This window comes from Trichomycterus rosablanca, chromosome 9 (assembly GCF_030014385.1).
Source record: "Trichomycterus rosablanca isolate fTriRos1 chromosome 9, fTriRos1.hap1, whole genome shotgun sequence".
Classification (NCBI taxonomy): Eukaryota; Metazoa; Chordata; class Actinopteri; order Siluriformes; family Trichomycteridae; genus Trichomycterus; species Trichomycterus rosablanca.
The window spans coordinates 32,201,384-32,219,781 of record NC_085996.1 but is presented as its reverse complement, the minus strand read 5'-3'; the positions used below and the strand labels follow the sequence as shown (position 1 = coordinate 32,219,781).

Genomic DNA, 18,398 nt, shown 5'->3' with positions numbered 1-18,398 from the left:
CAGCTCTGTTGGCATTCTCTTATCAAACTTGACTTTTTAGTTTATTGTGTTTAACTGTGTTATTTCTGTGTGCAGTAGGATTTTTCTATATTACAGTATAGTTACAAAGGTGAAGGAATCACTTTTGCAAAATCTCTGTACAGCCTGTTAATGTGTCGTGTCGTGATGTGAATTCATGCAGCACTTGAGTGAGTGCATTCTACTGTACATCCCAAAGGTATTTAGCAGTGCATGTCATTGTATTAGTGTTGTTTGATGTTCAGTATCTTACTCTGTGTACAATTTTAAAACAAGCCAGCAAAACAGGTGATCTATAAACGTATCTAGGTTCTTTCTGACAGTTATTGAGAGTTATCTCCTTACTTGTTGAATGTCTGTATTAATGTACAGAAATAAAAGTACAATAGTATAAAAGCAACCTTGCCCTTTGTTTGGCAGGCTGGCTCACTGATGGCCTTTGCATTTACTATATTCTTAGTTATGTTTTGTTTACGTTGTACATTGCTATGTAACTTTGAGGGTTGAGGTACTTTGGCTACAACCAAAACAAACAGGAGGGGAAAAGCACACACCATAGACACTACATTCATTAAATTTTGCAGATGCTTTTATTGACTTATGTTCTAACATAATCTTTGCAATTGAGAGTTAAAGGCTCAGAGTTTCACATCATTTTTCAAAGATCAATCATTTGTATATAATATTCATTCATTTATTAATTTTTACTAACTGCCACTTGGTCAGGGTCTGGTGCCATCTGAAAACAATGGTTTGCTGTGCATGCTGCTCTACAAGTATGATTCTCTGTGATAGTTACATTTACATCATTTAACAGACGCTTTTATCCAAAGCAACTTACACGATAAGCAATTGAGGGTTAAGGGCCTTGCTCAGGGACCCAACAGTGGCAACTTGGTGGTGGCGAGGCTTGAACCGGCGACCTTCTGTTTACTACACCAGCACCTTTACCACTGAGCTATCACTGCCCCTGATAGATTGGTACCCTATCCATGGTGCATTTCACCCTGTTCCTATTGTTTTTGGATTGGATAGATCCACTCTCATCAGGAAGAAGCAGTTATTAAAAATGAATGTATAAAACATTTGATTCTTAATTTTTCTTGTACCATAAATTAAATATAACAAATAAATCAGTACTTTCCAAGCTAATCACAATTTTCTAAAGAAATAGCATCATTTTATACATATAAAGCAGAAATGAGTAGTACATTCAGAAATGATCAAATCCAAAATCGATAGCCCACTGGGCAGGGCAAGTCCAGTCCTAACTTCTTGTAAGCTAATACAACTGTAACCAGTGACACCAGTACACAGAGTCAATCATCTGCTGAATGACTATGACCTGCATGACTGTATATTTCTCCAAAATGGAGAAATATGCAGTCGAGTGCAGATTCATTAAATAAAAAACATTTAAATCTGTCAAGTGAAAGTTAATTAAGGTCACTTGCTAAAATGTTAGCCTAAGATTTACAGCACTTACAACTTTTGTAAAAACAATGGACTTTTTAAACTATACATCCCCAAATTGTGCTATAAGCCTTGTGCTCCCTCTCCTAATTGTGCACTTGGGAGATATCTTCAGGGTGAGGTACTATGATGCACAATCCTTGAGGAAATGAGTGTAAACCCATTTGGGACAGTTTATAAGTCAGTGCAAGATCGAATTCCATTGGATGCTGTTTTATTTTAGTACTTGTGTATTTTTTTCCAAGCCACCACAATTACATGAAACCACATTCAAAAGGCATGCAAAATTGGTAGGAGACTTTTTCTCTAGGTGATAGATGGGACAAAAATAATGATGGTAATCACTAGTCTTCTAGGCAGTCATTTTTGTTCACTCCCGCATGCACAAAAAAAACGACCGTATAAAACATTCAAAATTATTCTCTTGTTGAGATCTCCATGGATTCAGATTTTGTGGTCTGCGGATCTTCTTGATCAGTTGTTGCCTGTTGGGAATCTGAATCCTGTGGCTGAACAGACTGTTCCACCAGCTGTGCTGCCTCAGGCTCCGATAAAGTGACTTCAACTGGAGCACTGAGAATGGAGTCTGTGACTGTGGTTATGGATGAGGCTGTAGGAGCCAAAACTGCATCAGAAACTGTGGCTGGTTCACAGAGAGTGACTGCACCAGTCAGTGATGCCGAGTCAGAAATGGAACGTGCAACCGAGATGGAAATTGGAAATGGCACAGCAACAGGAATGCCAACGGTTGAACCGTCCAGAGAAATGACACCTGCTCCGTCTGCGGTGACGATGGGCTGCAGCTGTGTCCCAGGAGTCACCTCTGTTTGGATAACTGTCAGGTTGCCCAGTGTTGCATGCCTGACTACAGTGATGGTTCCAGTGCTGGGCCATTCTCCAGAGATGGTTACTGGCTCTGCTGTCTTCTCAGTCTCGGCCAGACTCTGCTTTTCTTGTGCCTGGTGTTTTTCTGACTTTAGTGCAGACTTACTCTTCTTCAGAGAGGAGGTTTTCGTTTTCTTTTCCACATTATTTGGCAGCACGACCAGGTAGTTCTTCCAAGGTGTGTTTTTGTCATGGGTCTGTGGGGGACATTTGAGGTTGATTAAAGCCCTTTCAAAATACAATTAAAATTAATAAAAGAATGAACAATTGATCAGTCAAAGGACCATACAAGACTATCCAACATATGGTTGAGCATGTTTTTAGATGAAGGTTTGTTTTTGTTTTTTTAAACATTTTTACACATTCAGTTTATACTGGGTTCTTTGGGGTGCTTATAATCATTCCAGATCATTTTTTAATTAAAATGATTTCTTCTAAATAGAGGCCTAACCAGGCAATCCCTTAAATAGTTCTATTCTGCTAAATATGACACAATTTCTTGCAGTAAAACCAAACACTTTTATTGAAAGACTGCAGAGTTGAATCCAGTCAATGCTGTCGCATTTCTGTGGTATGGCCACCATTAACCCTGCTCTGTCAATCCACATAACAGCAGCTAATAGCAGTTGTTTATACGTTAAAGTAAATTAAATAAGAAAGTTAGCACCCCCTGCTAGAATTAGATAGGGAAATGAACACAACCACATAAAGCTTGTCAAAAAAAAGGGAACATTTATAAAATGTTTTATTGCAAATGAATCTAGTCTGCATATCCTGAATGGTCCTCAAAACTAGGGATGCATCAATACAATTTTTTCCCAACCGAGTACGAGTACATGTATTTTTGTACTCGCCGATACCGATACCTATTTAGGATGATGCAATCTGGAGCATTATGGAATAGTGTAGTTTTTAGTGTAAAATAGTGCAGTGGAACAGTTGCTTGGGTTGCCATCACTAATTGTAAAAAAAAAAAAAAAAAAAAAAAAAAAACACCGCACAGCCATCATTGAGAAAGCTTCTGACAAGCTAACGTAAACGTTCATTAATAAACGCACGTAATTAACGTTGTGCACATCATACATGCGATGCGATTCTGCTGATTGAAATATTTACTTTAAAAGGATAATACAGTCCGATCCCATCTGAGCCGATTCTATCAGCACATACATTCGTGGTTCACCTCGGTAAATCGTAAACGACTCTGAGTCGGCTCCCGCTCTGTGGTAATAAGCAGTATAATTAAGCCTGAGCTTTATAATGTAAGCGAGTCACACAGAATGTTCTGTAGTAGTTGGTGTTTATTTACAACCGCATCATTCATTATAACAGTGAACACGGAGAGATGACTGAGAAAAGATGAGTCGACTCCTGAATCACTTGTATTGACACTGTGAACAGAGTATTGAACACACACACGTCCTGTAACAGCGGTCGCTGCTTTTGTAACCGGTTATCTTCACTGTTAGCTCTATTTTAAGTTTTTTTTTTTTTTTGTCAAACGGAACTAAATAACATTAAACGTGCGTGTGAGCGTGGTCAGTGAGAATAATTCAATCTGTCTCCCGTGGGTGAAAATGAATTGCTTTAGTTTTAGAAGTAAAAAAATCTCGTAATGTCACGCCCCCCGGTCAGGCATTCGCGCCCCACAGGTTGAAAATCCCTGCGTTAACGCAGCAACGTGCACTAGGTACAAGGTATCGGATGTTTAGTATCGGAGCCTCGTTTGCGAGTACGAGTATGAGTTAATGAGCGCGGTATCGGGAAAATACCCGATACTAGTATCGGTACTCATGCATCTCTACTCAAAACCTTTACTCACCAGGGCGTGTCGGCGGACAGTTGATTTGTCAGTAAAGGTTCGGCCACACAAGCTGCACATATATGGCTTTTCTCCTGTATGGATTCTCTGATGCCTCTGAAGAGCATTGAGCTGTGTGAACTGTTTCTTACAGTCCGTACAGGGGTACGGCCTTTCACCTGCAAAGAGCACAGCAATAATGCAGACTTTTAATTCTGCAAACTGAGGACAGAATATACATACATGGTTCACATAATGGTTAAATAATAACTGGGTCACACTGGCTGTAATTAAATCTGGAGTGCTTTTTTATCTGCTTAGACAAGGTTTACACTAATGAGCCAAAACATTAGGACCCCCAAAATGTGCTTGAAAATACCTATTTCATAACAATGATGGAAGCTGATGGTAGTTACATTTTACATCATTTAGCTGATGCTTTAAGCGACTTAAAAAATTGTGTCCATAAACAATCCAAGACTTAAGGGCCATGCTCAAGAGCCCAACAGTGGCAATTTAGCAGCTGTGGGGCTTGAACCAGCAAACTTTTTACTAGTAGCCCAGTACCTTAACCACTAAGCTACCACTGCCGGTAGTTCCTCATAATACATTTGTAGTATCTCCAAAAAAAGCAAAGGGTGCTCATAGGCAGCCCTGGCAAGTTCCCACCAACTGTGGTCCAAAGAGGGACAAGCCATCAACCGGTGTGAGGACACACAGGCTATGGAGTCTGGTACAGACTAACTGAAAAGCTATTGTAGCTCAAATTGAAGATCATTTTATTAGTGGTGTTGGTGTGAATGTGTGTTCAAAGACGCCAAGTATTGGACAGCAGCTCATGACTGGTAGACACTAATAAAAATTCTCTCCACCCAGTGAGCATGCCCAATCAGATCTACAACTGTAGCACAGTTTGAGGGTACATCTTGGAAGGTAGGGGTTACAGAGCAAATCCTTATTCCAACGTGCCAATAAAAAACCATATGTATCTATTTAAGAGCAAATAAGTTGCAGCCAAGGTGTAAGGAATACCTGTGTGTATTTTCATATGCTGGTGGAGTGAGTTCCGCTGTGCAAATGCTCTTCCACAGTTTTCACACTTGAAGGGCTTTAAACCAGAGTGGATCCGGGCGTGGTGTTTTAGGTATTCTTTGGATGCAAAGCTTTTCCCACAGTTCTCACACATATATGGCCTCTCTCCTATAAAAACAAACATCATGAATACAAACTGTCTATGTATGTTAAACAATAACCAGTGTACAGTAATAAATGCACAACCGGTGTGGGATCGCTTATGGTAAGCCAGCATGTGGTTCTGGGTGAACCTGGCATCACACATGTCACATGCAAAAGGCTTCTCTCCGGTGTGGATCCTGTAAAGAACAGAAACCATAATGCTAAAGCATTGCAAAACCAGTAAGTCAAATTTAAGGTCCTTTCAAAGAACACCATATGGAATACCTCTGGTGGGTCTTGAGCGCTGAGCTCTGGGAGAAGCGGGTTCCACACTCAGTGCAGCTGTACGGTTTGTCTCCTGTGTGTGTCCTCGAATGCAGGTTCAGGGCTGTTTTAGAGCTCAGAGATTTGCCACAGATGGAGCAGGTGTGGCGTGGCGTTCCACCCTCGTGGACTTGCCGCATGTGCCGCGTCACATCTTTCTTGCGTTTGAAGGTTTTACTGCATACCCCGCAGATAAAAAGCCTCTCGTCGTTGTGCACGTGCCGCTCGTGTATAGTTAGGTTTGAGCGGTTGGCAAAGGTCTGCTGGCAGATTTCACAGCGATAGGTCGTGTCAGACTTGATCCCGTGGCTAACCCTAATGTGCTTCAGGTAGCTCTTCTCGTAACGAAATGAACGAGTACACTGCTCACATTCATACTTCATCATGCTCCCTGTCTTGCATTCCTCCTGAGCCTCGTCAGGTTTTTCCACTGCTTCAGCTGGTAGGAAGTCAAATTCCTGCACATCATCTTCTGCGACATCAGGAATAAAAGCGAATGGTGACACAGACCCACTGGCAGTAAAAACATTCTCCTTGGGTAAAATCTGGTCAGCAGCATCAGATTCAGTTTCACCAACCTCTAACTCCTGTGATACCTCCTCTAGTGCTGCCTCTGTTTTATCCTGCCCTAAGTTCTCAGGTTGAGAATTTGCTGTGCAGTCTTCTTTTTTCTTACCAGTGTGCACATCATGTCGGCCTTTCAACCTGCTGCTCCTCCTTGTCTGTAGTACTTTTTTTCTCTCCCAGTCAGCAGCTACAGTTCTTAGAGTTATTCTAATGGGTTTTCTTGGATCTACTGCTTTCTTAACAGCCTTTTTTGACCGCTCCCTTTTTACTTTCATCCATATTTTTGATTTGCTAGCACTGGTACTTCCATAATCATGATCTAACGACTTGGTACCACAAGCCTCCTTTAAGTCTTGGCAGTCCAACTGCTTTGCCATGTTTATTATTTTGCTAAGACAGCTCTTTTCAACTTCCATTTTCCCACAGTACACATATTGTAAGAATTTGGAAAATAGATTAGGAGAAATGTTATTTATGAATACTTTTTTCATCTCTTTTCCTGTTAACAGTAGGGACTTAAAATAACCACTAGATGCAGCGAGTACTATTTGGTGAGCCTCAAATTCTTCCAGCTCCCCTTGAAAATCCACTTGTACTGTAATATCACACAGGTTCCCTGTGACTCTTAACTTCCACATTGCTTCAAGTAAACGCTCATGGTGTGACCTGGATATGACCTGAACCAGTTGATCAGTCATTTTAACTCACTTTCTGAAAAACAAAGAAAGACGAAGAATAAATTAATGCAATTGTACCTATACTCATTCACAGTCCTCAATAACCTTGAAATGGAAGATGCCTGGCAGAACTTTAAACCTTAAAGTTGATTGTACAGCTAAACTGGTCATTGGATAAGAAGGGCTTTGGTCCTGTGGAATGGACGATCATCTTCACAACTCTCAATAAAAAAGCCACTGTTGGATAAAAGGCATATGATAGTCTGCTTGGAGTTTAAGAATATGTAAAGGACTCTGGCAACATAAGGAAATTTAAAATTTACGGTATTTAAAAACTCCAGCAGCGCTGCTGTGTCTGATCCACTCATACAAGCACAACACACACTAACACACCACCACCATGTCAGTGTTACTGCAGTGCTGAGAATGATCCACCACCTAAATAATACCTGCTCTGTGGTGGTCCTGACCAATGAAGAACAGCATGAAAGGGAGCTAACAAAGCATGCAGAGAAACAGATGGACTACAGTCAGTAATTGTAGAACTACAAAGTGCTCCTATATGGTAAGTGGAGCTGATAAAATGGACAGTGAGTGTAGAAACAAGGCGGTGGTTTTAATGTTATGGCTGATCGGTGTAGATAATTACAGGCTGTGTCTCAAACTACATACTACCTTTATGATGCTGGTAAGAGTTTTCAGCGTTTAGGAGATTAATTGCCCTTAATTAGATTTATTCTTTATTTAAGGTGTAAGTCAACCTTTTGTGACTTTGACCAGGATGAAGCAGCTGTTAAAAATAAATGAATATAAAATAGGTACTAGTATGTATCCTGGAACGTATGGCAGGATATTTTAGCATTTATTTTTATACCAAATTACATTTTTCTTTTACCTGCCCCTTGAAAACACTGATATCCGATTTTATGATTGTAAAATATATCTTTCTTGATAATGTTCTAAAGAATGAACAATTTGTAATATTATTTTTAGTTTAAAAAAAATTGAATGTTTATTAAATTCTAGCTGGATGATTTGAGCCATGCTAGCTTAGTAGTTCCACAAGTAAAAATGTTATTGTTTTGTTTTTGTTTGGCTTTTTTTATACATTTCATATTGCTGGCTAATACACGCTGATATATAAACATAAAAAAGTGCGTTTAAAACAGCATTTTATCTTACTTAATAGTATAAGAGATTAGTATATTGACAGTGATATCGTTATTATTCTGCATAATATCTGGTGCAGTAGCACACAATTGAGGATTACCCCAGGGAGTCATATAATTAGCGTTAACATTAGCTTTAGCACCTACCACAGTGGAAGTAGCTACATAAAACATTAAGCTATTCGCTGTATGTACTTAATTATATATATTGAGATATAAAACTGCTGCGTGTAAACAGACGTGTTTACAGCAGCCTGTGTGTAAAGCGCTGAATGGAGAGTTTGCATGGGTGGTTATTGGAAATGTCTTACCGTAAGCTCGGTAAAATGGCAGCCCTCAACAAATGCAGTATGAATAAAGTATTTCCTGTAGAAATCGCACCCAGATCTCGGGCAGACGTGTTGGCAATGCATCATGGGAAATGTAGTTCGGTACTGGTCCTCGGGTATGTTTACACTCAGTTGCCGTCTGTTTTATATTCATTAAAGCTGTATTGTTGTGTTAAAAAGAAGGCCAATTTGCATTAAACTTTATTATACTTTATCATACAGGCCAACTATGTCAAACACAGTGACTGTAAGTGACATACGCTTAACAGACATCCCAAGTTGCAAAAACTCATTTCAGGAAGGTATATCCCCCCCCCCCAAAAAAAAATAAAAAATTAAAAGCTAAAAAAATTAAAAAAAAAACTCTCGCACACACCAAAGGATAGGGGTGATAACAGAACTTTTAGGAGCTGCTAACTGAGCTACTAAGCTAACTGTTCGTGTCACAAACACATTAATGTGTACTACATAGTGCACTAAATTGTGTATCAGATAACAATTTATGTTCTCTACATAGTGCACTAGATAGTATTTTAGATATGAATTTATGTTCCCTTCGTAGTGCACTAGATAGTGAATTAGACAATTGGTTTATGTTCCCTACATAGTGCACTCGATAGTGTATTAGATAACGCATTCATGTTCACTACATAGTGCACTAGAAAGTATAACTAGATGATTTGTGTTCCTTACATAGTGCACTAGATAGTGTATTACATAATTCTTTATGTTCCCTACACAGTGCACTAAATTGTATATCAGATAACGAATTTATGTCCCCTACATAGTGCACTAGACAGTATATTAGACAATTGATGTATGTTCCCTACACAGTGCGCTAAATTGTATGTGTGTGTGTGTGTGTGTGTGTGTGTGTGTGTGTGCGCGCTCTTGGCTGCTCGTTCTAGATTCCGGGAGATTTTATCTGGCATCAGGGTGCCGCTATGTATATGCGGGAGACTCCCGGAAGTGTTTTCCAGAGGGCAGCAGGTCGAACAGATGATGTCCAGGGTGAGATGGATCTTTCAGTATGTTAGTTGCTCTGCTGAGGCAGCGAAAGCTGAAAAGGTCCTCCAGGCTGGGCAGTGGGCAGCCGATGATCTTCTGGGCAGTGTTGCCCAGAAGAGATCTCTTATCTGCCGCTGAGCAGCTGCTGTACCATGTTGATATGCAGTACAGTCCCTGACAGAAGTCTTGTCGCTTATCCAAGTTGTAGGAACAACAAATAATAACTTGACTTGTAGTTGATCAATTGAAATCAGAACTGGCTTATATGAAAGGCAAAGCCCTCTAGATTATGCTTATTATACCAAAAGAAAGTTTTGTATCATTCATTGAGTTTTATCATTTAATTAGGACAGAAAGGTCAGATTTTGCTTGAACATAAGTCTTGTCGTATACAAAAATAATGTTGAAATTATACATATACTTTATTTTGAATACACAAACATGCTACAATAACATTAGAACATAAAGTCATGGTGCCTTGGAAAAAATAATTATTATCGTGTATGACTTCCATGGGCTTGGAGGACTGCATCCATACGTCTTGGCAATGACTCAAATAACTTATTGATGAAGTCATCTGGAATGGCAAAGAAAGCAGTCTTGCAGGACTCCCAGAGTTCATCAAGATTTTTTGGTTTCGTCTTCCAAGCCTCCTCCTTCATCTTACCCCAGACATGCTCAATAATGTTCATGTCTGGTGACTGGGCTGGCCAATCCTGGAGCACCTTGATCTTCTTTGCTTTCAGGAACTTTGATGTGGATGCTGAAGTATGAGAAGGAGCGCCATCCTGCTGCAGAATTTGCCCTCTCTTGTGGTTTGGAGTGTAATGGGCAGCAAGAATGTCTTGATACTTCAGGCTGTTGATGTTGCCATCCACTCTGCAGAGCTCTCGGACACCCCCATACTGGATGTAACCAAACCATGATTTTTCCTCCACCAAACTTGACTGTTTTCTGGGTGAATCTTGGGTCCATGCGGGTTCCAACAGGTCTATTTGCGGCGATTGGGATGCAGTTCAATGGATGATTCATCAGAAAAATCAACCTTCTGCCACTTTTCCACTGTCCATCCTTTCTGCAAGCTGTGGGCCTTGGCAAATGCGACACGATTTTTTTGTTGTCTTCTGTTTAATGCTGGTTTCTGAGCACTAATTCGGCCATGAAGACCACTGCGTGAAAGAATTCGACAAACTGTTCTTGTAGATACAGCGTTTTCTGGTGACCAGTTCTCATGTAGCTCCGCTGCAGTTGAAAAAGGGCTGACCCTAGACTGTCGAAGCAACAAACGGTCCTCTCGAACAGTTGTCTTAAGGGGTCGGCCTGACCTGGGCATGTCATGAACGTCCCCAGTTTCTTGAAATCTTTTTCTTATTCTCTCCACTTGACGTTTGGATACATTAAAGATGTCTGCCACCTCAGCAGCAGACTTGGTCTTCAAGGTCTTGATGATCAGCACTTTGGTTTGTGGTTGAATCTTTGGCATGTTGTCAGAGGTCAGGTTGCACTTCACATGAAAGTCTGGTGTGCTGGGGTTCTTTTTATACACACCTGGGAATGTGTTAATTACATTATTTGTCCCAGGAGAAGCTCTAATCTGTGATTTGTTGAATCATTTAAAGACACGACAAGACTTTTGTCCTTGCAAAAACAGATGTTATGGGCTTTACCAAGCTGTGGACATCAGGACACTTTTTGACAGTTTCATTTTGCACCCAGTTATTAATGTGAAAGCCCTTGACATTAAAGTGAACCATTTATTGTAACAATTGATTGATTACAAATAAAGTTATATACCATTTTAAGTTACTATGTCCTTACGCGACAAGACTTCTGTCAGGGACTGTATGTCAGCACACTCTCAATGGCGGAGCGGTAGTAGGACACCAGCAGCTTCTCCTGAAGGTTGTTTTTCCTGAGAATTCTCAGGAAGTAGAGTCTCTGCTGTGCCTTCTTCACTACTGCCATGATGTTGGTGGTCCAGGAGATGTGTGTGCCCAGGAATCTGAAGGAATCGTAAAACTTTGTTTTACAAAGTACAAGATTAATGAAATAATGTGGATATTTTGCTTCATGTCGCAGTTAATAAAGTAGAAATATGTTTATCAACGTATAATAACTACACTAATGTTGTCAGGAATTACATGACTTTATCGACCGCGGCTTATGATTAAGAGTATGATTAGCATGTTTAGTGAGCACTTGGAGCAAATCGTTCGACTCCAGTTTATTCACATACTAGCATGTCATTAAATAACTTGTAAAGACGTGTTAAAACTCGGTTTTATATTTTAATAGGACACGGTTACCCGTCGACTAATGACAGTCGTATGGTGACCACATTTTGGTTTTCAAAAAAGAGGACACATTTAGGGCAGGATGGCAGCATATGGGGCAGACGGACACCTGTATTGGGTGGATGGTTGGTTCGGGGGTGGGGGGTTGGATTGGCAAAGTTATTTAATGTAATTGGTGGCACCATGGCAATGTGTATGGGGTAGGGGTTCAAATATTTGACAGGTGCATCAATAACCGTGCAGCAATGTTATTGAATTTTAATACATAAATAGATACTCTTTAACAAGACAACTAACAAATGCCTTTATGGTCTGATAGTTGTATGCCCTTCTATTCAGCGTTTGGCCCTAAACAATAAGAATACTAAATAAATCAGTAGAGCTATTTAGACAAAATTGACAATAACTTCTATCCTTAGGGCGATCGGGCGACGCACCACCAAAGGGCGAAAGGGAAGAAATTTTTCTATCACAGTCTGTCTTGCCTCTGAATATCGTAGTCCAATCAACGTCAAGTTGTGTTCCGTACAGTACCACCCCTTTTGGGCGATTTCAGTCTGACTTAAAATTGCCCTGGATTGCTCTCATAGACTCTCATGTTAAGGCACTTTTTTTTCGAACTGTAGGCACTGCAATACAATCTGAATGGGTTCCGGGAGGGCTCGCACTTACGTGCTTGCGTCACACATAACCTGGTGTCGCGATCTCGTTACCATGACTACCATTACCTCAGTTCGGAGCAACTCCATCGTGTCATTAAGGGAAATGCCATTCAGTCGTCGTAGTAATCAGGATAAATTAGCAACTAAAGAATTAGGGCCACCTAGACCAAATTTAAACATCAAGCAAGTATCTACAAAGAGGGGGGGGGGGGGGGGGGGGGATCATATGAGTTACAAGTAAATTACAAGTAAGTAATGTAATTTTTAAATTGTGAATTGTGATTGCACTTATTGTATCTCCCAAATTGTTTAATTGTACTTCTTTATTCATTGCACATCAGCCCCGATGCCCCGATCTTTATTCTGGATCTGCTGCACCTAAAATAAAATGCTTTCTGATGAAGACTGAATTAAATTGTTAGTGTGAAGGCTTTACTTAATTTTATGATAAATGGTAAAGCTGGTCTCCATGTTCAAAGTTATTTGTGAGGGCAAACTGACAGATGACTTAAGATGTTAATTATTTAAGCTTTAATTTACCCATTGAACGGGTCACTTTGGCCATAATCGCAACAATTGCCCCCCCTGAGAGATTTGGCAGGAGCCGCCACTGCTTCTATCTTAGTACGCTCACTTGTTTGTGCTGTTTTAGAATCAGGGAAAGACTTTTTTAACAAGGCAGACGTGCAGTCCAGTGATCTGTAGCTGTTATGATGCTTTGTGGTATGAAATGCAAAAACTCCCTCTGCAGCAGTAACAGCATCTTCTGTTTTACCCGGTGTGTCTCTCTCTTTAGCTCACATGTTTAGCTGCAGTTTTGTGTTTTGCTGAACTTGCACCTTTGTTTAACACTGATGCATTCTGCTTCCCAAGAATCCCGACAGAGACATAAAAGGATTTTTTCTGTAATTCGTCTGTGAGTTTTCATTTGCATTTGGGCATTTTTTAAAAAGAAGTGCGAGACGGCTTTATCTAAAGAGAAGAGTACAATCAGTACAAAAACAAGCAAAGAATAGTGCACACAGACTACAAAAGCCAAATCTCGGACATTTTTGGTGCATTAGAAATCCAGACTGGACACATTTTTAGGTTGAAAGTTTTGCAGCTAAAACACTTTAAGCCACCAGGATTTTAGCAAACTGGTTTATTTAGAATTCTAACCACTACCCTGTAAAATAATATATCAGGAATATTGTTGATCCACATTTGGGATGCAAATATGCCTATAAATACATTTTATCTTAATTAATTAAAAATGTGGTTACATACAGACAGCAATTTACAATTACGTTATTTTTACATACATCATTTTCAAAAAGTGTTATGCTTGATCTGTAAAAAGTATCTGATATGTATACACATTTCCACTTGAGGTCACTGTTGTACATAGTTTAGTTAAAACCTGGACAGGCTGAAAAATGAATAGTCAGATACAGGTAAACATTTTAATTGGTCAGCGAAGGTAAATGGTTGTGTACGTTAACCTTGCAAGTCTGGACTTTAAGTTACTCTGTAGGTAAAATAAGGTCAATTCATCCAGTATATGGTGATTATGCATTTACTAATTTTTCTACATTAATGTATTCATGCATACATGTATGATTAGGTTCATGGTGGGTCCAGAGCCTACCTGGCAATGCTAGACGCAAGGCTTTGGCATCCTGGGCAAGATGCCAATCCACCATAGGGCATCACTTCCTCAACCATTTCCTTAGCTAATTTGCACGCCCCTTCAAACCTGATGAAAAGTCAAAAAGAAAACTGGTCTGGGAGGCTGCCAAGAAACCTACAGCATCATTAAAGAAACTGTAGGAATTTCTGGTAAGTACTTGTTGTGTCTTACACAAGCTCGGCTACATTTTGCAAAGACCTACACCAAATCTGCCAAAAGCATGTGGCAAAATTGTTATATGTTATAGTCGTGTGTTATATGTTATAGTCGTTGTGAGACCAAGGTTATTATAATTTATTTATATCATAATTCCAAATAGTATGTTTGGTGAACAAAACAACACTTTGCATCACCAAAAGAACATCATACTCACAGTGAAGCATGGTTGTGGCAGCATTTTGCTTTGGGTCTGTTTTTCTTCAGCCAAAACTGACTTTAGTCAAGGTGGAGAAAAATATGAACACTTCCAAATATCAGTCAGTTTTGCCACAAAACCTTCAGGCCTCTGCTGAAAACCAAGAACAGAACAGCTTTACCAGAATAAGATCAAACTTTTGGAATAGCCCAGGCAGGGCCCAGACCTGAGTCAGATTGAAAATCTGTTGGACCTGAAGAGCAAGAAAGAGTGAGCAAAGATTGCAAAGTCTAGATGTGCCATGCTAGTAGACTCCTACCCTAAAAAGACTGGACACAGTCATAAAAACTAAAAGTTGCATTAACAAAATTTTAGTTTAAGGGTGTGCACATTTATGGCACCATATTATTGTGTTTTTATTTGTTTATTTGTATTCCCCTCAAAAAATTTTTAGTTTGTAATTTAATTGAATTGTCCAGATTACATTAAAGGTGGAAATAGTTTTAAAATGATTAATGACTATTTATCCCCTGTATTTGGAAGGTGGGAGTAAACTGGTGTAAATCCAGTTTTACCACGTTTTTGGCAAAAACGATTTAAATTTCTTTTATTTCTAGTAAATAATGAAGAATATGAAGCCAAAACTGTTGTACAAAAGAACTGATGCGACTCCAGGATTTACCAGGGTACTTCTGGGGCTTCCAGGTTCTTTTTATTGACCTAGGAAATCCATACGCCTTACATTTCGCTTAATGAGTTCTGCAAGTGCATGGCTTCTTCCTGTGACTCACCCTGCACTTGTGTGGACCGGAGGCTGTGGTTTTCCATTTACCACTGAACCCCAGCCATGGTGTCTGCAAGTCTGCACGCCTGTAACCCTGCACGCCTTCTAGCCAGGCAGCCAGCAAACGAAACTGTCCTCCTGTTCAAAACAAGAGGGCCCTGTTTGCTCACATTCGTTTTGTTGCTGTTTGCCTAAAGGCGTTGTTTCGTGACTAAAAACTGTGCTAAGGTCACATCATCTATTTGAGCGTGACTGAACTCAGAGCAATTAACTCCAGGTTGTGCATGAAAATAAGTGTGTCATCGGGGAATGATTATGGATGGAGGGAAAACTCTTACAGCAGCTGGCTGATTATGTGTAGATTCATAGCAATTGGGGGATTTTTTCTTTTTTTAAGAACTATTAAAACTGAAGGCTAGTGTGATGCAAGCCCTTATGTAGAAAAGACTAGAATTTGTATTTCAGCATTTATTTTGTATAAGCTTAATCTTCAAACCACATTTTTAATGAATCTATTTATATAGTTTGGTTTCTGGTTAGATTACTCATCATTACAGAATAAAAAATGATTTTAAACTGGCAGCACTCAGGTGGTGCAGCAGTCTATTACGCTGGCCCACCACCACTGAGATCCGGGTTCAAATTGCAGTGGTGTAATCGGCCGGCCGGTTGTCTACACGGGTGTAATTGTCTGTGTCTGGGGAGGGGATGGCTAAAGCCCTGCAATGGATTGGCACCCTGTCCAGGGTATTCCTGCCTTCTTCCAGTGTTTTACAGAGTTTTCCTGATGTCACTGTCTAAGACTTTCAATAATAACCGTTTCTAATTGATCATTTGTTTTTTATTAGAGATTTACAGAGTCCCTGGGGTCCCTGCTGCTCACTAATGAAATAAAAGCAGCCCTTGGAGAGATGTCAAGGGAATTTTGTGCACTTATGAAAATGTTAAGCTAAGGGGCATTGGGCCTAAGTTTTTTCTTATTTAATGAGCTCAACACCATGTTTTAAACACGTAGGGTAAGTGATCTCAGTGTCATTACCTTCTTTTTCCCTAATCTAAGTGACATGTAAATTGCATTTGTGGTCAAGGTAGTTAGTTAGCATGCTAATGTGGTGAATCTGGTTTATTTAAAGCACTTTTATAAGTCAGACTAGACCTGTTCTTATTGTATAGCAGAGATGTTCACAAGTCACAAAATACGAGTCCGAGTCAAGTCATGAGTCTTTAGGCTAGAGTCTGAGTCAAGTCACGAGTCAATATAATATACACAAAACATATATTGGAAATGTACCGTAGAATTAAACAAATAATATGTAAGTTCAGATAAAAAACAACAACAGATTAGCAAATGCATTTTGTCGTTTTACTTAGTGCCTTTACTTTCATAGTCATTGTGCAAATAAATGTCATTTCCGTAACAAGAAGGTACCAATTAAAAGCTTAGACTGATACGTTTTGTTTTCATTGCAAAACAAAAGCGTGCGATAAATCACGGCACAGCGGCCAAAATCCAAAACACAGGGGGAAAAAATCATAACCACTGCTTACCTTAGCTTATGTTCTTCCAGATGTTATTACATTTATAGCCGTGTGTTGTCCCATTAGGAATACAATCCGTTATTTTGTAAATGTGTGCTTATAATTAAAAACCTCCAAACTTTTCCTGGTTGTGAAGTAAAACACGAACTCATTAGAAAGCGTTTTATTAACACATCATCTGTGTGACGCAAACTGAATAAATGCAAATAACATTTCTTACTAAAAATTTTAATCAGAAGGTCTGATTGGTTCAGAAAGCGGTCTTTCAACCATTAGTGCCAATTCTGTAGGAGTGTTCCATTCACCCCAGTTGTTCCTGTGAAGTGCACTACGTAGGGTATTCCACCATTTTAAGTGAGATTCCAATCCAAGGTAACAAAACTGTTCAAATGAAGTGAACTTCTAATATAACTGTCACACATAACTAATGTTAACACATGCTGACGCTAGGGACTCTTGTTGTTTACGAGTAATTTTTTTGCAAGTCATGAGTCGAGTCTGAGTCATTTGAAACAAGTCCGAGTCTGAAGTCGCTGTGTGAGTCCCCATCTCTGTTGTATAGGACACAATTTTGTGACAAATGCAAGCATAATTTATCTGCAGGTAGCTAATATGGGGTGGCAGGAAGACCTGAATCCTTTCAATGTTCAGTGGCGCTTCATGTTTATAATAATGTTTTTAGATATACAGAATAAATGAGTAAGTAAATATTTTAAAACGATTGCTGCTACATTTTACTTTTATAAAAGAAAAGTAAAACAAAGCCAGGCTGTGTGAGTATATAATATCCACATGGAATCTGAGAAGCTGCATCAATGCAAATAAACAAGTAGTTGTGGTAAATGTGCCATGACTGTGAGTCACAGTAAATGCTTAGTCCTGTACATTCGTACCCAAATGACCTCAGTGGTTTTGATTTCAGTTCAAGCCATCAGACTTACAGTGCAAAACAACAGTGTTCTCTACATGGTCTCAAATTAAACCACAATCCTAATAATATTCTATTCAAATGATCTTAAGCCAGCATTCTTGTTTTGGGAGATATTTTATCCCCAAACCATATCATTAAATACGCTTCATGAAACCTTACACTTCGAAACCACAGTGAGTCACCAGCATTGTGTAAATAGTGTGCAAATAAAACAGTATTTAAATAATTTACTTTCCAACTCTTAGCCAATTAGATTTTACAATAATTAAGCAAGATTTACCATGAACCAAGAAAAAACTTTAACTGAATTGTGTAGCCAGTGTTGACAGAAGTCCAGACACAGGGCGTCATAGCTCATTGTTGCTGGCACACGCAGTGCATCTGGCAATGCCACATCATTGTGGGTAAGCATAGCACAGCACAACTTACTGACACTGATGCCTTAGTGTTTACCACATCAACCCGACTTCACGTCTCACATTTCCTCTCTTTGTCTGCTTGTGGTGTTTTGCACTAATAAAAAAGTTTCACTTTAGATCAGTTTGCATACACTTTAAATGGTTCCTGGAACTGTTCTTTATCCCAGGTAAATGAGTGAAACACAATCTTTCTTGACTTTGAGTTTTTTTTTTATATCAGTAATCCAAAACATTAGGACCACTCCTAAAAATTTGTATGGCAATGTGTATTACATTACACTTGTGCATGACACGGTCAGGGAGCTGGACATCGGA

General features: G+C 39.4%; 1 protein-coding gene across 1 annotated transcript; it reads right to left on the bottom strand.

The window, feature by feature from the left end:
* Positions 1-589: 589 nt before the first annotated feature.
* Positions 590-6,570, bottom strand: gzf1 (GDNF-inducible zinc finger protein 1). Its single transcript, XM_063001370.1, has 5 exons — positions 5,639-6,570; positions 5,456-5,550; positions 5,210-5,377; positions 4,199-4,356; positions 590-2,573 (listed from the first exon to the last, which is right to left on the bottom strand). The coding sequence occupies exons 1-5, from the start codon at positions 6,517-6,519 to the stop codon at positions 1,908-1,910; spliced, it is 1,968 nt and encodes a 655-aa protein (XP_062857440.1). The 5' UTR covers positions 6,520-6,570; the 3' UTR covers positions 590-1,907.
* Between the last annotated feature and the right edge of the window lie 11,828 nt (positions 6,571-18,398).

Coding starts and splice junctions, on each gene's coding strand:
- gzf1 (XM_063001370.1), bottom strand. CDS start 6,519: ATGAAAGTAAAAAGGGAGCGGTCAAAAAAGGCTGTTAAGAAAGCAGTA. Junction 5,551..5,638: donor GCGCTCAAGACCCACCAGAG/GTATTCCATATG, acceptor TGTTCTTTACAG/GATCCACACCGGAGAGAAGC. Junction 4,357..5,209: donor GCATATGAAAATACACACAG/GTATTCCTTACA, acceptor TGCTCTTTGCAG/GTGAAAGGCCGTACCCCTGT.